The sequence below is a fragment of the Plectropomus leopardus genome, chromosome 19 (assembly GCF_008729295.1).
Source record: "Plectropomus leopardus isolate mb chromosome 19, YSFRI_Pleo_2.0, whole genome shotgun sequence".
In the NCBI taxonomy this organism is placed as follows: Eukaryota; Metazoa; Chordata; class Actinopteri; order Perciformes; family Serranidae; genus Plectropomus; species Plectropomus leopardus.
The window spans coordinates 24,679,388-24,696,945 of record NC_056481.1 but is presented as its reverse complement, the minus strand read 5'-3'; the positions used below and the strand labels follow the sequence as shown (position 1 = coordinate 24,696,945).

Genomic DNA, 17,558 nt, shown 5'->3' with positions numbered 1-17,558 from the left:
GTAGCAACTAAGGCATGATTCATTTCTTCTGTTCATGTTTAAGCACCTCAAAGCATTTATTTAAAGTCCCCCTCCAGACATGTTTGAGTACGCAAAAATACTTGAACTTATATTTTGTTAACATGATATTGCCACAATGTGGTTTAAAGAAAAGTTCTGTAAGCAGGTCTACTTTTTCTTCCCTTTGAGAAATTCTGGCTCTCGCCTCTGGTAGGTTTTGCTTTCCGCTTTCTCCAGTGCTGCTTACACGAGGCTGACCAGTGAAGTAGCAGTGTGTATCAAGACGGCTAACATTAGAGGTAACACGTGAGAGATTCAGCCTCAGATTAAAAGTCTGTGATTCATCGAAATCAGTAACTAGCAGAGTTATCAGAATGCTAAATGTAGCTGGCGTCCTTTGTTTGTTTATGTTGTTTGCTTGTAGGTTAACTGGCAGTGACTGACACTGCATTAGTTGTTGTGAAACATCCAATAATATCTGCTACGATGGGGTTTTAGGTATAGCAGAAGAAAGTTCCAGGGTCCAGCTTACATACAAAAACTTCACATTCCACCCTGTTTGCTTTCAAAACTTTCACTATGCTAATGCTAACTCTGCTCTTTGTACTGATATGTCCGCTCTGCATCGGAGGTTTCAGGCTTTCTCTCTTATGTTGTGTCAAAATCTGACTCCCCATCAATATGTGCTTCCTGTATTTGCAATTAGCTTTTGTATTAGTGAAGGAAGAGCACGGACCACACCCCCTTTGTGCATAGTGACAAACTTTGCACAGAAGCAAGTCTGTTTAGTCAAGGTCACTCATATTTTGGGGCAAGACACAGAAAAACAGAATTCTGAGTGGAGAGGCTTTTTCACCAAACGCCCATGTTTGACATTAAGCAGTGCCGGCCAGGGGAAAGAGCAGCTGCATAACACTGATTTCTTTGCCAGAGTAACTAATCTGAATCACAATGCCCTGACCTCAGCAGGGCGTGTCCAATGAAATCCTGTCATAGACAGAAAGTGGATGTGACAGCTTTACCACACAGAAATATGTATGACTTTTTTCATACCACTATTTTCAATGTCAAGAATGTCTTTCTGAAAACAAATATATATTTCTTATTGTGTCTAATCATACTGTATTTCATTACTTAGAAACTCTATACTGTGTAATCTGTTAGAGTGTTTCATAGAAGTTGTTATAGTAATTTTTAAAAAGTTAATAAACACTCTAGGTGTCCTTATATCTGCTAACAACTACACTATAGTACTTAAAGTAAAAGGAAAGTTGAAGTGTTAATTAACAAACTCAGAGGCAAAAATCCATTATTAACTCTACCTGAAGGGTCCTTTGCTGCGAAAGTGCTCCCTGAAGGTGTGCTGCTCCACGTCGAATGAAGCACACTTTCGACGCAGGCTGGCCACCTCGATGGCCTGCAGAGGTGCCACCTGCTGTTTGACTAACACAGCCTGCTTTTTCACATTGTTCCACTTTTCCGGCAACTCCTGCAGATAGCCGGATAGATAAACAGATAAAGAGAGAAGAAGATAAAGGGAAGACGATCAAAGCAAGGAGGGCAGGAATGACAGATGATGAATTGCCAAGAGGACGAGCACACAACGGTGATGGGCGTTTCGAAGACACAAAGAAAAAGTAAGAGAAATGGATCTGTCTTAGCTGAAGGAAACAGAAGAAAGAATATGTGCTGGTAAAAGTAATGTGAAGTGACCGACCATCAGTCCTTACCTCTAACTGTTTATAGACCACGTCAGGCAGCTCCTGTTCATAGACCTTCAGCAGAGTGATGGTTTGCTGCAGGGGCTCAAACATGGCATCTGTGGTGGTTTGTCTCTCCTTAACAGCCAGCAGGTGACCCAGGACCCCCACCAGGCCACCATAGTCTCCCTCCTCCAACTGTTGGCTCAGGCCAGCCTCAGCCACACTGATAAACTTCTCCAGATCTGACAGACTGGAGATGGGTGACAACATCCATTAAAGGGACACTTACAGAGGGGCATCTAATGTGTACAACTGGCATAGTTAAAGGGATACTTTGCCAATTTTCAACCAGCTTTGTATCAAAACAGTGGGGGTAGTTTGTGTGGATAAACTGTAAACACTGCTAAAGGAAGTCATTTACGTCAATTGGTGGTGTTTTGCTGGCTCTTGGGGCTGTTGTCCAAACTAAAGACTGTAATTCGTCAATTTCGTATTGCCCGCCAACCCAGCTATCACAGCAAAGCACACAAAGACTACAGAGTGGGGAAAGAAACACTCCCACCCTTCGCTCTCTCTCTTTCTCAAACTCAGACCGAAATCCTATCAGTAAAACTAGGCAGTGCTGATTAAATATAAATCAAGATAATGTCACTGCACTGTCTATTTTTTGGCCATAATGTTTTCAGAAATGTATTTTAATGCCCCATTTTGCAATAATGGCAAGAGTTTGTGAGCAGGAAGTGGGCACCATCCTGCTTCCTCAAACTGTAAAATTAAGCAGTGCTGATCAAATATAAACCAACATTCTGTTACTGAGTTGCATATTTCCCAACTCAAATGTTTTCAAAAGCATGTTTCAGCAAACTGTTTAACTAACACAAATCCGCTGGCTACACTTATGTAGAATGGATGAGGTCACATTGCATCACCTGCCAGATACGTTCTGACGGCTGTAGATTTTCTCCCTTTTAAGCAAAAGTCAATGCCACAGTCTTACTTCTCTTATTTTCTCTGGTCATTTCGCAATTCCCAATTTGGAAAGTATTTGCGTCTTTCTACTGCACAGACTAGTTTTATGTGAGGGCTCTCTTTATATCAGTGAAATACGTCTTTAAGATCTGTCATGCACCATGGCGAGTATTCAGGAAGTAAAATCAGATATGTGATGACTTCTGTGGCTCTTTCTGAAATCTGGGAAAATAAAATATAACTGCTAACACGCTAGTCAAACCACACTTGCTCTACCTGCTAGCTGGCTGCTAGCTTGACAATAAGGGTACATTCACTTTCATCACATTGTTATACTTGTGGTGTCTTTCTGTAAATATGCATTATATATACAGTATATGTTTACATATACTATTAGTCAACAGCTGAAAAACAGCTGCCAATTTGATAAAGTTGAACTCAACACAAAGGTTTTTTATAACTTAATTATATTATTCATTATTTTTAGATGAATAAGTTTTTATCTATATACAAAGGGCTGGTGTAAGTTTAATTCAACCCTGTGAGCGAATTTACCACTTGCAGCAATTTCACTGAATAAATTGATTTTGCTATTTTAAATGATGGTGAAATGAGAACAGAAGAGTCATAAAGTCAGCAAGTTCCACAATAATATCCAATATTTGCCAACATTAGACACAATGAGCTAGAATCATAGCAGAGCGTATAAGGCTGAATCATTAAAACCTGTGACTGTGTTAAACTGTCCTTCACCTGTTGGTTACATGGTCGACGAGGTGCTGTTTGAACATGAAGCTCCACTTTTTGATGATGTTGAGCAAGGCAGTCTTCATGCTTCGGCCATCCACCTTCATCCACCCATGGAACACATGCACGGGCTCCAGGCCCTGCACCTCCTCATAGATCTTCTCATACCTCCAATATGACAACAAACAGATTTCCGTCAGGTCAGTGAAAGCTCAACCTAACCCTAATGCTGATTTCAACAGCTCTTTGACCTACACTTCATCTTAATCTTCCCTCACCAACAAAATTCACTGATTCTAAATTCCAAAACATCCCATTATTGACCATAAAAATGATCACAGATACACAAACAGAACACAGTCCACTTGACCAATACCCACCCGTCAACCTGTTCTCTAAAGTTGTCCAGTGTCGGTGGGCTCTCTGAGATGCATTCGTCCGCATCAACCTCGGCCTCCTGGCTGCTGAGAGCGTGCCCGTACAGCAGGAACTGTCGCATGAACTCCTTCCTGTCATCCACATACAGGTAGCTGTAGCGCTCTAGAGAGTTGCGAAACTCACAGCACGTTGCCATGACGTCCTGCACGCGTTCCATGAGGAGATGACGCATGTCTGCCAAATCAGCCATGTCCTCCATGTCAGCCTGAGAAGACATTTTGACTGTTTTTATTCAACATGTTGATGGGAGTGATCTGCATTCCAGACACTGCTTATGAAAAGTAATTGCAAGTTAGAGATGTGGAGGCTGCGTCATGGCGTCAGTACCTGGTAGTGAGGGAAGGAGCTATGCTGAGCCAGACGTGGCACCAGGGAGGAGATCCTGAACACATCATTAATAAGGCTCTCCACCAGCTCAAAGAAACTGTCTCCTGCCTCAAACTCCAGTGATGGAGTGAACACCATGTCAGGAACCTTCAGATCCAGCTGAACCTCAAATAGAGGGGCCGCCACAGCTCTCTGGTCTGGAGCCAAAGGAAAGAAACAGTAGAAACTGCATTGGAAACACCACTAGAGTAAAACATATTGATTTGTCGTAATAAGTGAAATTTCTGTGTTACAGATACACAATGCAAGAGTTGCTGGTTACGGTTTGTAAATAATATCGAGTATAAGTGAAACCCAACCCCATATGGGCGTTTCAGCTCGTGAAATGTTTTGACTTTTTTCGGCACTGTGTGTGCTACTTCCTCTTTGATGGGTGTTGCTTACGGTCTGGCACCTGGTTGCTACCTATTAAGTCTTGACCTCGCCTGTGCATTGTGCCAAGGACCGTCCCCAATACAGCAATTTACGAGCAAAATAAGTAAAGCAGGCATAGAACAGGGTCTCTACAGATAAATACATCTCAACACTTCTAGTGGGTCATGTGACGATTAATGATAATTTGAGATTGAATATATGTAAAAAATCAGGGGCGTGACAAAAAAAAACAAACATGAAAATGCAAAATTGTTGCGACTATTTCTCATTAAAACTAGTCATACCGGCAGTGATGGGAACTTGCGTCGGTTGCAACATTGGTTCAATAAAAGATTTTGATGTGAATTTACAACACTTAACTGGATCCTATTGACCCTGAGCTGAATCTGTCTTTGGCAAGCTGTTCTATAGCCTGAGCTACTTTAGCTATTTTATTACATTTCCTTATATAGAAATGCTATGAGTGAATTTGGTGAAGTCACTTTGGTGAACAGTTGCAGTGTTTGTGTCTAGGGCTTTTATTGTGAAAGGTAAGAATTATGGAGTAAATCTGGTATGCTCTGCCTATAGGTGCAGCATGATTGGTTGATGCCTTTATTTGCAGTGCAGAAGCTCAGAAAACATTCCACATTCTATGTGAAAGTACTCATGACAAAGACAACAGTTCAAAGAGACATAGTGACGTGTAAATTAATCTTGTGAAAAAAATGATGTGAAGATAACTTTACTCTGAAAAATTGAGTTCAAGAATTCTTTTCAGTGCATGGAAACCTATACCGTATGTGTGAAAACATAACATTGTCATATGCTGATGAAGACTGTGCAATATGACCTAAGTAAGGCAATAACTAGTTCTTTATTTGAGGTTGTTTTGTAAAGAGGTTAAATTGACTCCGTACAGTTTAGTCTTCATATGAAGATAAGAGGTCATTTCTATTTTGGATCATTTATTTCAGGGATTTTGTCAATAGATTTGTACGACACACAAAGTAAATTTTATGAAATGAGTCGCTGAGTTTTTTCTTGCTAATACTCCAGTACATATTGGGGTACAGGAAACCCTGGCAGTACGAGACATTTTTCAAAAAAGTTTCAGAATATCAGTCATACATAATTCATAGAAAAATTATATCTCTAAACTGCATGTGCAACGTATCACAACGTAAACAACACAGCTCAATGCAACTAAAATGCCATCTTAATGTTATTGCATCATAACAAAAAAAAAATAGTTTGCCATAAATTTAGTCATGGATTCAAAACATTGGAAATGTAGAATTTAATGTTTAATTTTTTTTTTTATTAAATTATAAAGTATTTAGTAAATGAAACATTGATGGCACAGTGCTGTATTGCCCTTCTTTTTATTGGCTTTTTTTTTCTACCAAAAAGTTCTGCACTGGTGAGTGGATATTTATGACTGAAAAAAATTGAAAGCAAGTAAATTATTGAAAAAAGTCTGAGAGCTACTGATCTAGCATACAAAATGTAATATTGCAGCTGCTAGCACACAAAGTGAAGGGATTCTCCAATGGTTCTATATCATTTTTAAACTTGAAACCGTCATATCTTTCTTCTCTACATGAATATAAAAATGAATTGTGTCAAAAATGTTTTATAAAGATGGTTCTGTGCAGTCTTGATTCATTGCTTAGCCTAGAGACGACGGCTGTGCAGTGATCACAGTCGGTTCACTCAGTTCAGAACCTTCCTAATCAGGAAAGACTTTCTGAACCCACACAGGGAGAGGAAGAAGAAGAGGATGAAGTAGAAGTGAAAGATGAAGAACTGGACACAGTAGCAGTCTGGCAACAATTCGCAAAATCTTGAATCACATCCCAGTCCATCTAAACCAGTTGACAAAACTAATGCCAGCAACAAAGTCCAGATCCATTTTATGTCCACTGCCAATACAGGCGGACACCCAATTGACATCAAAACCCTTGAGGATGCCTCGCCAGGAAGCTGTCCAAGTCAATGCTGGCTGAGAATGTTTTTGGTTTGCTGTGGAATCGTTTTTCGATATTACATTTTTTGTTGGCAGCAGATTTTTGGCTTTGAGACAATAGTAGTAACATTACCATCATCACTACAGCTTACTACAAATAGTGAGTGCTTCTTTTTGCGATTTTCCTGTTGATGCATATGTACCAAAGTCCTACCAGTGTTATCCAGGAAGAACTTGAGAGAGCACTCGATGCTGTTGAAGAGTCCATCGATGATCATGTCGTCGATGTACTCGATGTAGGCCTTCCACTCCTCAGAGGTCTGCTCGGCTTTGAAAAGCCCCAGGTTGCTCTAAGACAAGACAAAGCCCAACACTTACACCAAATCATCACCTCTACCACATTTGAACAGTACAGTAAATCTACTGACTGGAAACATTTTAATTACCTTTAGCAGGAAGTGGATCTTTTCTCCAGAGGTCCGTAGACGACTGTAAAACCTGTCCAGCCTCTCCGCCCTGTCCTCCAGACTGAGCAGTGCATCTTTTTTGCCCTCCTTCCTGTCAAACATGGGGCTGGCCCAGCACCTCACACAGCTCTGGATCTCCTCCACGTTGTCTTTGGTCCTCTGGAGTCGGTTCTCCAGGTCACAGATGGAGTCTCGCACCTCCTGGATATACTGCCAAATACCTAGAGTGTAATGGATGACAGAGGGGGTCAAAAGAACAGAAAATATAAGAAAAAATGAGCTAGAACAGAGGTGTATGACTAAACCACTGGATGTCTGACAAGTAACTAGCTCGGCACTAAAAAAAACAACCTGTCTCATAGCTTTTTGTTCCCTGTAAAACGTTTATAGCATCTTGTAGTATTTTGTATGATCTTCATGTATGGAGGGTGTCAGTGTGGGTCTGTTGTGGCAGGTGGACTTGGATCAAATTTAAAATTGTAACCAACAGCAACACTGTGGGGGACAAGATGTTACTGAAACTGATACAAAAAGACCTTTTTTAAACTGCTCGCTGTAGCTCGTATCATTAATTCAAACTGCTGGCAACAGCTTATTCATGTTGTAGCTCCACTTATTAATCAGCATGACTAAGTGTGAACAGCCACACTAGCAGCTTGGAGCTGCTGCTTTGTCAGCACCCGAAAATGTTTAGCAGGTAATATTTATTATGTATACCATCTCAGTTTAACATACAAGTATGGCAATATTGGATCAAAACACACAAAGTACAGTTTAGGCTCATGGGAATATTGTAGGAATTTGGCCAGAAAACAAAGTATTGAATAGGGCTAACACCTACTGTCGGTTAGTTGATGGGTTGGTCTATCGTTTGGTCAATTACTCTTTGGCTCATTGCCAAAATATATCTCTGTGATTTTTTTTATTCAAAAAATGACCTACTAATTGATTTTACCTTTTATATTTTATCCCTTTTCTCTTATATTGTAAATCTGTATATTTTATGTTTTATATCTATTGCCCTTTAAAGCACTTTAAATTGCCCTGTTGTATGATATGTACTTTACAAATAAAGCTGCCTTGCCAAGTGGTTGGTCAATATGCCCTTGTCTGGACACTGAGTTACTGTTCAGTAGCTGGTGGGTCTTTCATAAATCTGTGTGTCCACCAAGAGTTTTTTCCCCAGCTGAAAACACCCTGCTGGGAGCACCAGACTGCTTTGGATGTGCAGCGTTTTTTCAGCTGAGACAGTTTTAGTTGCCTCCTTGTGCTTGTCTTGTACATGATGTGACAGCTGGTCTTTCACCTTTTATATTCCTTATATTATTACCTATTGTCTGCTGATAAGTAACCAGTAATTGCACAACAGAAAATGATATTTGATGGGAATTTTACATGCCACAGTGACATAATTTGTCCACCAGGGACTGACATTTTTATTTTTTTATTTAAGAAAAACGTCCTGCTCAGTACTGATGTTCACAATACTTAAAAAACAAAGGGGACCTCATAAAAAAATGTTTTTTTTTGCTGTGTTTATGTAAAAAAGCTGACATGGGTTGATCAGTGGTCTAGTACTTGTTAATCTCTGAAGCCGTAAATCCAGTGTTGTGTCCTCTCTTGAAATTTCATTTGTGTTTCTGGCTTGTAGCCCTGTGATAGTCTGGCGACCTGTCCAGGGTGCACCCTGCCTTTCGCCAAATGCCAGCTGGAATAGGCTCCAGCCCCCCACAACCTTTAACGGGACTCTCTGAGGCTAAGGAATGACTGAATAAAGGAGGGAATTTCTGGGTGTAATAACAAAACAGGTTTCACAGAATAAATTACAGTTGGCAGATTCTATTGATATGACAGCAAGAAACATCAGCCCCCAACAGCATCGGGTGTTTAGTGCCGTGTGAGCAGCGATGTTATTTAATAATAAAATGCAGCACTGAACATTGCCGTGATAAGCATTTAAAAGTAAAATGGGTGTCTGAAATTACTAACTTATAGGGGAAAACTAATGTATTTGATAAAATGATACTATATAAGTGAAAGCAAGTGTTATCTGCACTAAAATGGAAGGAATGCTAAGTTTCCTCACATAAATACATTTTCACTGAATAATCCAGTGTTTGTCAGGGCCTGAAGATATACAGAAAATAGAGAAAATGGCCAACCTATGCACTTGCAAAAAATACATCACACACACACACACACACACACACACACACACACACACACACACACACACACACACACACACACACACACACACACACACACACACACACACACACACACACACAGCACAACATAGAACAGATAAGTGTGAAACGGCTGTATGCTCTGCAGAGGGACTGTGAGTTTGTCCCCGCAGACAGTTGAGTGCATCGTAAACACTCTTCTCATTTCTGCTATGTTCTTCAGGGAATCCCGGAGTCGAAGGAACCAACAACGTGTCTGCCAGCAGAGTGTCAATCAAAGCTTATCAATGATTGAACACCTCTTCTACTCTTACTTCATGTTTTTCAGAATGCAAAGCCTCTCTGTCCATGTTACATTTCAGAGCGGCAAATGAAAAAGGATCAAGGAAGGAATTTTTCTACAATAACCTTTGAGCTTTCATATAAATAAATATCAGCTCAACCACTGTGTATTGATTTGTTTTTACATCATACACTCTGTTATAATATAGCAAACACATACACAATATATACATACTCGGACAGCACTTATGTTTTCTGTTTTAAACATAAACATTTCCTCCTCTTTCCTAAACCAAATTCTCGTGTACACAGTGAAAAAGGAACACTTGAACAAAAATCAGGGTGATACAAACTATTTAACTATTTCACCATTTTTGGGGAAAAACTAATTTGGTGTGTGCTTGTACTTGAGTTTTTAGTTTGGCCCATGTCCCATCCACTAACATGGAGGGGAAGGACTGATGACCTGTACTGCAGCCAGCCACCAGGGGGCAATCAAGATGTTTTAGCTTTACTTTAAAAGAGTTGTAATGTCATCCACCTTTTTTTACAGTCTGTGGTTCTTTCTAAAGTTCAGAAATACACTTCTAAAGCTCTTAAACACATATCTGCATAGGTGGTTTGCACATGATGTCACATCACCATGGAGAACTGTAGTAGTGATGTAGAACATGTAGAGGTGACTTCTACATGGAAAAGCGCTTTAAAAAAATGCCAGTTTTGTGCTGTTTACTGTTGTGCCAACCAGTCAAATTGGAAAAAAAAAACAAGAGCTACTTTCGAGTCATGCCAGGCAAATTGGTCAACCAGTGGGGAAAAAAAATCACTTTTCCGGAAAGTGTAAGGGATTATATCCAATGTTTATTACATTTTCTGATGGTATCTTCTGCATGAAGGACCGTCGAAGGCTTTAACATGTTCACATTTCTCCATCCTCAACGATTCTTCACTTCCTGCCCCCCATATGAATTTCACGCCTCATATGAATCATGTGACTGCAAAGGTCAGTGTGGTGGGCTACTTCTTTCAAATAATTTGAGGCCATTTGACTGGCCTTGCGGTCTGTCAATAAAGAGTTTCACAAATGTCATCCCATTTCTCCCACAAAGGCGAAATTCAAAGGTGCACTGCAACTTTTGAAGCCTTTGTGATCGATGTGAAAGAGCTGATCATGTCAATTTCTAGTGCGCAAAGCTTGCGTCTGGGACACTACAGCGGGTATAAAAACCACACTTGACCTTTTGAAACCTCGGAAATTGGCTTGATTTCTTTCAAAAACATGGAAAGAAGGCAATGAGCAAATGAAGAAATTAATCAAAAAGCAAGAAATTAATAAAAAGTACAAGAAAATTACCTGAAATTTTGAAGAATAAAATAAAATAAAAAAGATGTAAAATTTAATCTAAAAAACCAAGGACATGACCTCGAAAAAGTGCTTAAAACTATAATTATATTGTAACATAATTTTAAATATATAAAGATGATCATTATAAATACAGTTTTTCCCCCCGACACACTTTTTAAATAATTTTCTGGATCAACTAATTTCTTGCAATTGGTGATTTTTTTTTTTTTTTTACCAAAATGTTCATTGCCTTTTTTCCCATGTTTTTGAAAAAAATTGCACCAATGCTCTGGGTTCATAGAGCTAAATACCCATAATAGGTGTCTGAAAGCTGCAGAAGAACAGTAGCAATGCTGCAGGTTTCAAAGGGGTTAAACTGCCCCTGATGGTTGTTCATTGAGCAGTAATTTGTGTGGTGTGTGCGGTTGTGTTAACGCATGTATTTGTGAGCTTCAGAGATGCTGGCAACTGTATCTTCTACTTAGGACAGAGCCAGGCTTGGTGTTACCAATGTTTATGCTTTGCTAGCCTTGGGGTCTGTATTTGATGCACAGACATGAGACTGATAAACATTTTTTTTCATCTTATGACTGACAAGAAAGCAATCAGACATATATCTTAAAATATTGAACTATTTCTGTGAAGGATCAGAAACACTTGCATCCTGTTTACTTTGAATAATCCAGAGTATCTGGTGATCTTGAATGATTGTCCTGACCTTGGCTGTTCCAGTTTAGACTCTCCTCTGCCTGTCTGAGCTGAGCGTCAATGTCCCTGAGCTGGCCCTGAACCAGAGGATGCTCCACGTCCAGCACAGACTGCATCACCTGCAGCCAGACAGTGGGAGAGAGAAACGAGAAGCAGAGAGAGAGACATAATGTGATCTTAAGCTTCCATTAAGTGTGCACAGAAATATCATTTTAATATAACTTCTGTGTGGCCTTTCAAGCCCTGAGCATCAAGACGGGATGTCGTCCTCATTAAAGTCATTGTTTCTGGATCGTTCCATGTTGCCATGACTTAATTGGACTTGAACTTTTAGCTTCCTGAAGCAATGAAGTGATGTTTTTTTTATTTTTATGTAATCATCTCAGTGAGGTAGGTGCGATGCGTGTGGATGGGCTTTGTGGGAGCTGTCCTCTGTGAGGCTGAGTTAATTACATCAGTGATTGCTCTTGTTTTATGCCACATTATTTAAAGCTCTCATTAAGGCCAACAATACAATTATGTGTTTCATAGTGTCTGTGTCACAGAGAGCTTCTTTATGTACTAATTCTTTTATTTCAGTCATGAGGTGAATACACACAAACAGACATTTGGAATTTATTCTTGAATTCTGCTAATGAGGATGTGCACTATTTATGAGCATGCACAGCAATCACTATAGTTCAGTTGGGTAGAATGGAACTGAATCATGCCATGATTTAGACATTTCTGAAATGGTATCAGACAGCAGAAAAAAAGCATGTACAGCCATGATGACAGCCCCACAAGGTTCTATCGTTCTTTAAAGGAACACTTCACCCACAAATAATAATTTGCTTATCAGTATCTCACAACGTGTTACCTGGTATTCATGATGAAATTGTTTTTCCTCACATGCCTCTTCAGTGAACAGCAAATCCAAAAATGGAGAAAATTCTTTTTGCATTGAAATGAAAGAAGGCTGCATTTAACAACAGCAAAACTATATAAAAGCATCTGTTTACAAGCTCTCCAACAGCTGATGTAATCCATGTCTCACTTATCAAGTGGTATGTGCAGTACTTCCTAAACACATGTATTTTCACTAAAACGTAATCTTTACAGTTTCAAACATAGACGAGTAGTTTGAACTCTCCTCAACGCACAACATTTATCAAGAATTTTCTATGTTCTCTTATTCTTCATTCACAATAAAGGCAGAAAAGCAAGTTTTCTTCACAAATTCAACATGTCACAGGCTAAGTATTGACATTCAAATGGTCATTCTGTTATTGCATCACATAACTCTTCAAAAGGTCAGCAGGTCATGAAAGTTTTAAATCCACAATTCCTCTGTGAAATCGTAGACTATCACCTCCCAGAAATCCCTAATATGTGGCTGCTCCCACTTATAAGGGGCTTGCCTTTTCATTATCACTCGCATAACATACTTGCGCAAATATGCAATGGAAACCGGCCTACTGTCAAATTCATCAGACATCAGACTGCTAGTGATTAAGTGTATTTTTACTTGAACAAACTGCTTTATGCCTTATCTCAGCTCACCTTGTTGTATCTGCTCACGGTGAGCTCCAGGTTGGCCACATACTGCCACAGCTGCCCCCTGTTGGTGTAGATCTGAACTGCAGTTTCAGGGATGGCCTCAGTCTGTCTGGCCTCCAAGTACTTCACTTCTCTCAGAACAGATGCCAGCTGAGAAGGGGTTAAAAGGAAAGTCAGAGGCATCAAGACATTTGCAGCACAACAAAGTCTGAGTTCTAACCCTTTGAAACCTGAGCAAATTGGCTCGTTTAGGTTTTTTTTAAACATAGGAAGAAGTCAAGAGCAACTTAAGAACAAATAGAACTTAAACCAATTTGTTCAGAGTTCACGAGTTGAAATACTTGTGAAAGGCATCTGAACTCAGCAAAAGAAAAGGGACGTCATTGCAGGTTTTAAAGGGTTAATCAGTACAGGGTGCCAACAATATTTGCCAACATTTAACCATTTTACTTTTGAGCACAATGTCACACAAAAAGATTTTAAAAACACAAATAATCAGTACTGGAGTGCCAGTGTTGGTGATAGAAAAATTTCAGCTAACACTCAGATTAATGAGATGTAGGTCAGCAATGCTTTAGGGCAGCGTGGGCCAGCATTACTGCCTTTAAATGAAAAATTGAAATACTGGCCCAACTAATTAAAAAGATGAACTTTATCTACAGATTTATGCTCAGCTGCAGGCAGGTGTACGACACTTAGTAGAAGATATTTATTACAAGAGATCAGCTTGATATGTCACCAAACTAATAAATCACTCAGATCCTGTCTAGAGGTATTCAAAAAGATTACAAGAGGTCGGACATTTAGCGGCTTGTCTTGGATCAGCTTTTTTTTTTTTTTTCTTTCAAACCTGCGGGTTGAAGTTGACTGAGATCAGGTGAGTGGTTGGGTCCCTGCTGATTAATGGCAGGCTGAGGTTGTACTGAGAACTCTCGCCCACGGTCTCTGTCCATGTCTCGTACAGGCTGGCAGAGTATCTGGAATACCAAAAACAAAGAACATAATCTGCGATCACAATCAAACAAAAGTTATTATCACAGAAAAACAATTTGTACCTTTCCCGTCAGGGTGTAACATTGTTTCAGATTCCCATTAAAAGGGCCGGGACTTTTATTTCACTAGGCCACGGGCGTGAAAACGGCTCACATCATGGAAATTAACATAAGCGGGGGAAAAACAAGCAGCTAAAAGGCATATGATTGAGACATTTTCCCAATCCTCTAAGGGTGTAAACAGAATGAGAGGCGTGATTCGCTCGTCCACTTCAGGCGCACAATAAGGCATAAGGAGAGGTAGCGGGGAAGGAGGGTTTAGATGTAGGCGCGGGGGGGTAATATGAGGATAAACGCTGATTCATCTGCGAGAGACTGGGAACAGAGACTATGTCAGGGCTCGGTACAGCTATATCAATCTGTAAATAGCCACGATTATGATGAGAACTTCAGTGCACTGTGTGCTCCTTATTGGATTTCTGCTGTGAGCTTCATTTCCTGATAGTGGCACCGCAGACGCAGAGGCAATCAAATGCCTTGGTCATGGCCATAAATCACGCTGCATTTTGTCTGTGGGGGTAATGAGTGAGCATGCCCGTCCTGTTCCTGACTGGAATATGTATAATAATGGTGGCATTCATCGGAGGCAGCGGCAATGATTATTACAGCATAACAAGGGCTCTAATTTCTGATGGGAGTAAATTGAGGGCAAAGAACTGGTGTTGTTCATCATTCCATTACTCTGGGTGGGGGGACATGAAGTGAAGGAGTGATATTAAGCGTGCAAAGCATAAAGAATGATCATTTGTCTGGGTGTGTGTAAGTGCATCTGTGCATGTCATTCACAAAAGACTTCTGTGTATCCTGGACGCAGACACAGACACAGACACACACACACACACACACACACACACAGACACACACACACACACACATTTTTATTACCATACTTGTGAGGACTTCCACTGGTTATATTGATTCCCTAACCTTTAACCTTCTGCAATGCATACTCAATTTGAACAATCACTGTAAACTGACACTAATACTAATCTATGCTCTACAAAGGCCTGCAACAAATGAGAATTGTCATTATTAATTAATCTGCTCACTAAACACACACAGAGGTGTTGCTGTTATTGAGTCTACCCTCACTGATATAAATGAGGTGGATGAAATATTAGAAACACACAGAGTGTATGTTACACAGACGGATCAATCAATACCACAAAAAAAAACCAACCATATAGTTGAATCAACTCCTCTCTTAAATGGTTTTAACAAAATCTGCACATCGAAAGCTTCATGAAGAGGGGATTGAGGATAGGACGATACACAATTTAAACATAGATCCCAATGAAAAATACTCACAATACGTTGATTTTGGTGTCGCTCTATTACTTGGATAATCATGAATATTGTGTACAGCAGTGCCCAAAGAGACAGCTGGTTAGAGCTCTGATTCTCTGCCTGAACCTGATGGGACCAAACACGACTCACCGGGTTAAGGCCGGGCCGGGCCGTAATTTCTCGTTATTGCCCGAGTGAAAAAGGGGGCACTTCCGCTAAAAGAGGAAAAGTGACGGCAACAAAAGAGCAATATATCTAAGAACCAGGGGAGAGAGAGCACAAGCTAGTGAGGGATGTGTGTTTCCTTCTGCCTCCCCAGCAGTGGGAGAGATGTGTGTGACATGCAGTGAAGAGCCGTAATCATCATCTGTGCACCGTATCGTCATAGACCGCTATGAGCACTAGACACACAGAGGAGCAAAGCCCCCTCTGCCGAACCTGTCGAGCAAGAGACCACAGACTCTTGAAATGAAGAGGAGAAGAAGTAGTAATGGTGGGAGGAAATGTGTCAATGTTAAGCTTGTAATATGTTCTCATATTTCACAAATATATTTCATTTACAGTAGAATCTCAGAAGTCTTTCATTAGGATTTGTGCCCAAAATTGTTTCCATAGTTTGGTTTACGTCTTGGGTAGAAACTGCGTCGTCCTGATTTTTTGGGTCCTATCAGAGCTCTACTGCTGGGAAACGAAAAACAAAAGAAACTGCAAAAACTGCATGCGCACAGACCTCACCAAGATCTTAATCAAGCCTTGGCATATTTCATATCAAAAGACATGATGCCATTTCAGTCAATCAATTTATTAGTCCCATAAAATCATTCCAGTGAAATGCTGATATTTTTTCACTAAAGGGATGTTCACTAAAATTTTTTTTAAAAAACTTGGTTCTTCACAAAATGTGAGATAATGTGATTCCAGTACGTTTAGAGCCATTTTAACAGCTATAAGCATGTTTTCTTGATTGTCAGGATGATACTGTTAAATGCAGTTATTTTGGCCAATATAATAAATTCCCATATCATCCCATGCCTGTTTGCAGGAACGTCGCATTGGAATGCATTAGTTAAAGCTAGTTGGACTTATACCTAATTACCTAAAATGTATGCATTATACAGTACAATCAAAAATCCCCACAGTGAAAATTAAAAAGTGGTGTCGATGGCATGTACAGTATTTTCTGCTAACAGTTGCACAATGTAATGCATCACATTTTATAGATGCAACAATTACACTCAAGACTGGGTCTCTCACCCACAGTAAATCTCAACATCACATGTAATCATGTTGCAAAATGACAACGATTCATTCAAAAGGATCAAACATGTCAAAATACTAGTCTGATTCTTACAACACCCCCCAAAATCAAACTGTAACCTTGAAGTGGGGCACAGGGTGAAAAAGGCAGAATGTTCATAGTGTGGAGTTTCTCTTGCCTTCTTATGAGGACATTTCTTCAAAAGTATAGAAATGGAAAATCTCTGACTCAGCTTGATCCCATAGAAACCGCAGTCCCACCCAATGGGATGCTTTATCTTGCAGGTTTTGATGCTGCATGTGGTCTAAAAGGCCATTTCTCACATGGCATCAGTGAGCAGCGACACAGCATATGGGATTATGGGAGTCCTGTGAAATAATCTGCAGAGCAGCGCCACAGTAATGAGAACATAAATCATGCCTGGAGCTGCATGTCTACATGTTATTCCACAGAGGCTGCTTCATAAATGTTATACACTCAGCTAACAAAATCATAACTGTTCAGTTTAAAAACAGCACTGGTGTGAAATTACAGGGATGTCAGAGACAGAGCTCATATCTGATTCAGGTTGGCTTTTATCATATTTACAATCCAAAAAGGAAGCTTCCTATTCTGTCACTGTCTATTCTGTTTAATCTTCCGCTCTGCTTTTTATTCAGTAACACATACATCAAGCATGATGACATATAGTGTAATACACTGAGATAAGATCCACACACACCTGTCCAGCAGTTGCATCATCTCCTCATACTTCTGGATGACCCTGGCTCCCTCTGCGGACTCCAGGCACCTGCAGGGAAGATGGAATTTTACAACCCATGCAAAGGTTATATCCAGTACCTTCCCAGTGGCCAATATTCCACA

At 40.1% G+C, this 17,558-nt stretch overlaps 1 protein-coding gene across 1 annotated transcript in view; it reads right to left on the bottom strand.

Annotated features, from left to right (window-relative positions):
- LOC121958527 (dynein axonemal heavy chain 9-like) overlaps nt 1-17,475 on the bottom strand; it is a 168,262-nt gene extending 150,787 nt beyond the window's left edge. Inside the window, exons 1-11 of the mRNA XM_042507493.1 lie at nt 17,416-17,475; nt 13,948-14,074; nt 13,101-13,247; nt 11,569-11,677; nt 7,014-7,255; nt 6,771-6,917; nt 4,185-4,376; nt 3,800-4,062; nt 3,426-3,587; nt 1,731-1,953; nt 1,323-1,489 (exon numbers count right to left, since the gene is read on the bottom strand). Coding sequence (XP_042363427.1) covers nt 1,323-1,489; nt 1,731-1,953; nt 3,426-3,587; nt 3,800-4,062; nt 4,185-4,376; nt 6,771-6,917; nt 7,014-7,255; nt 11,569-11,677; nt 13,101-13,247; nt 13,948-14,074; nt 17,416-17,435 — 1,799 coding nt within the window. The 5' untranslated portion in view covers nt 17,436-17,475. The remainder of the gene's footprint in view (nt 1-1,322; nt 1,490-1,730; nt 1,954-3,425; nt 3,588-3,799; nt 4,063-4,184; nt 4,377-6,770; nt 6,918-7,013; nt 7,256-11,568; nt 11,678-13,100; nt 13,248-13,947; nt 14,075-17,415) is intronic.
- Between the last annotated feature and the right edge of the window lie 83 nt (nt 17,476-17,558).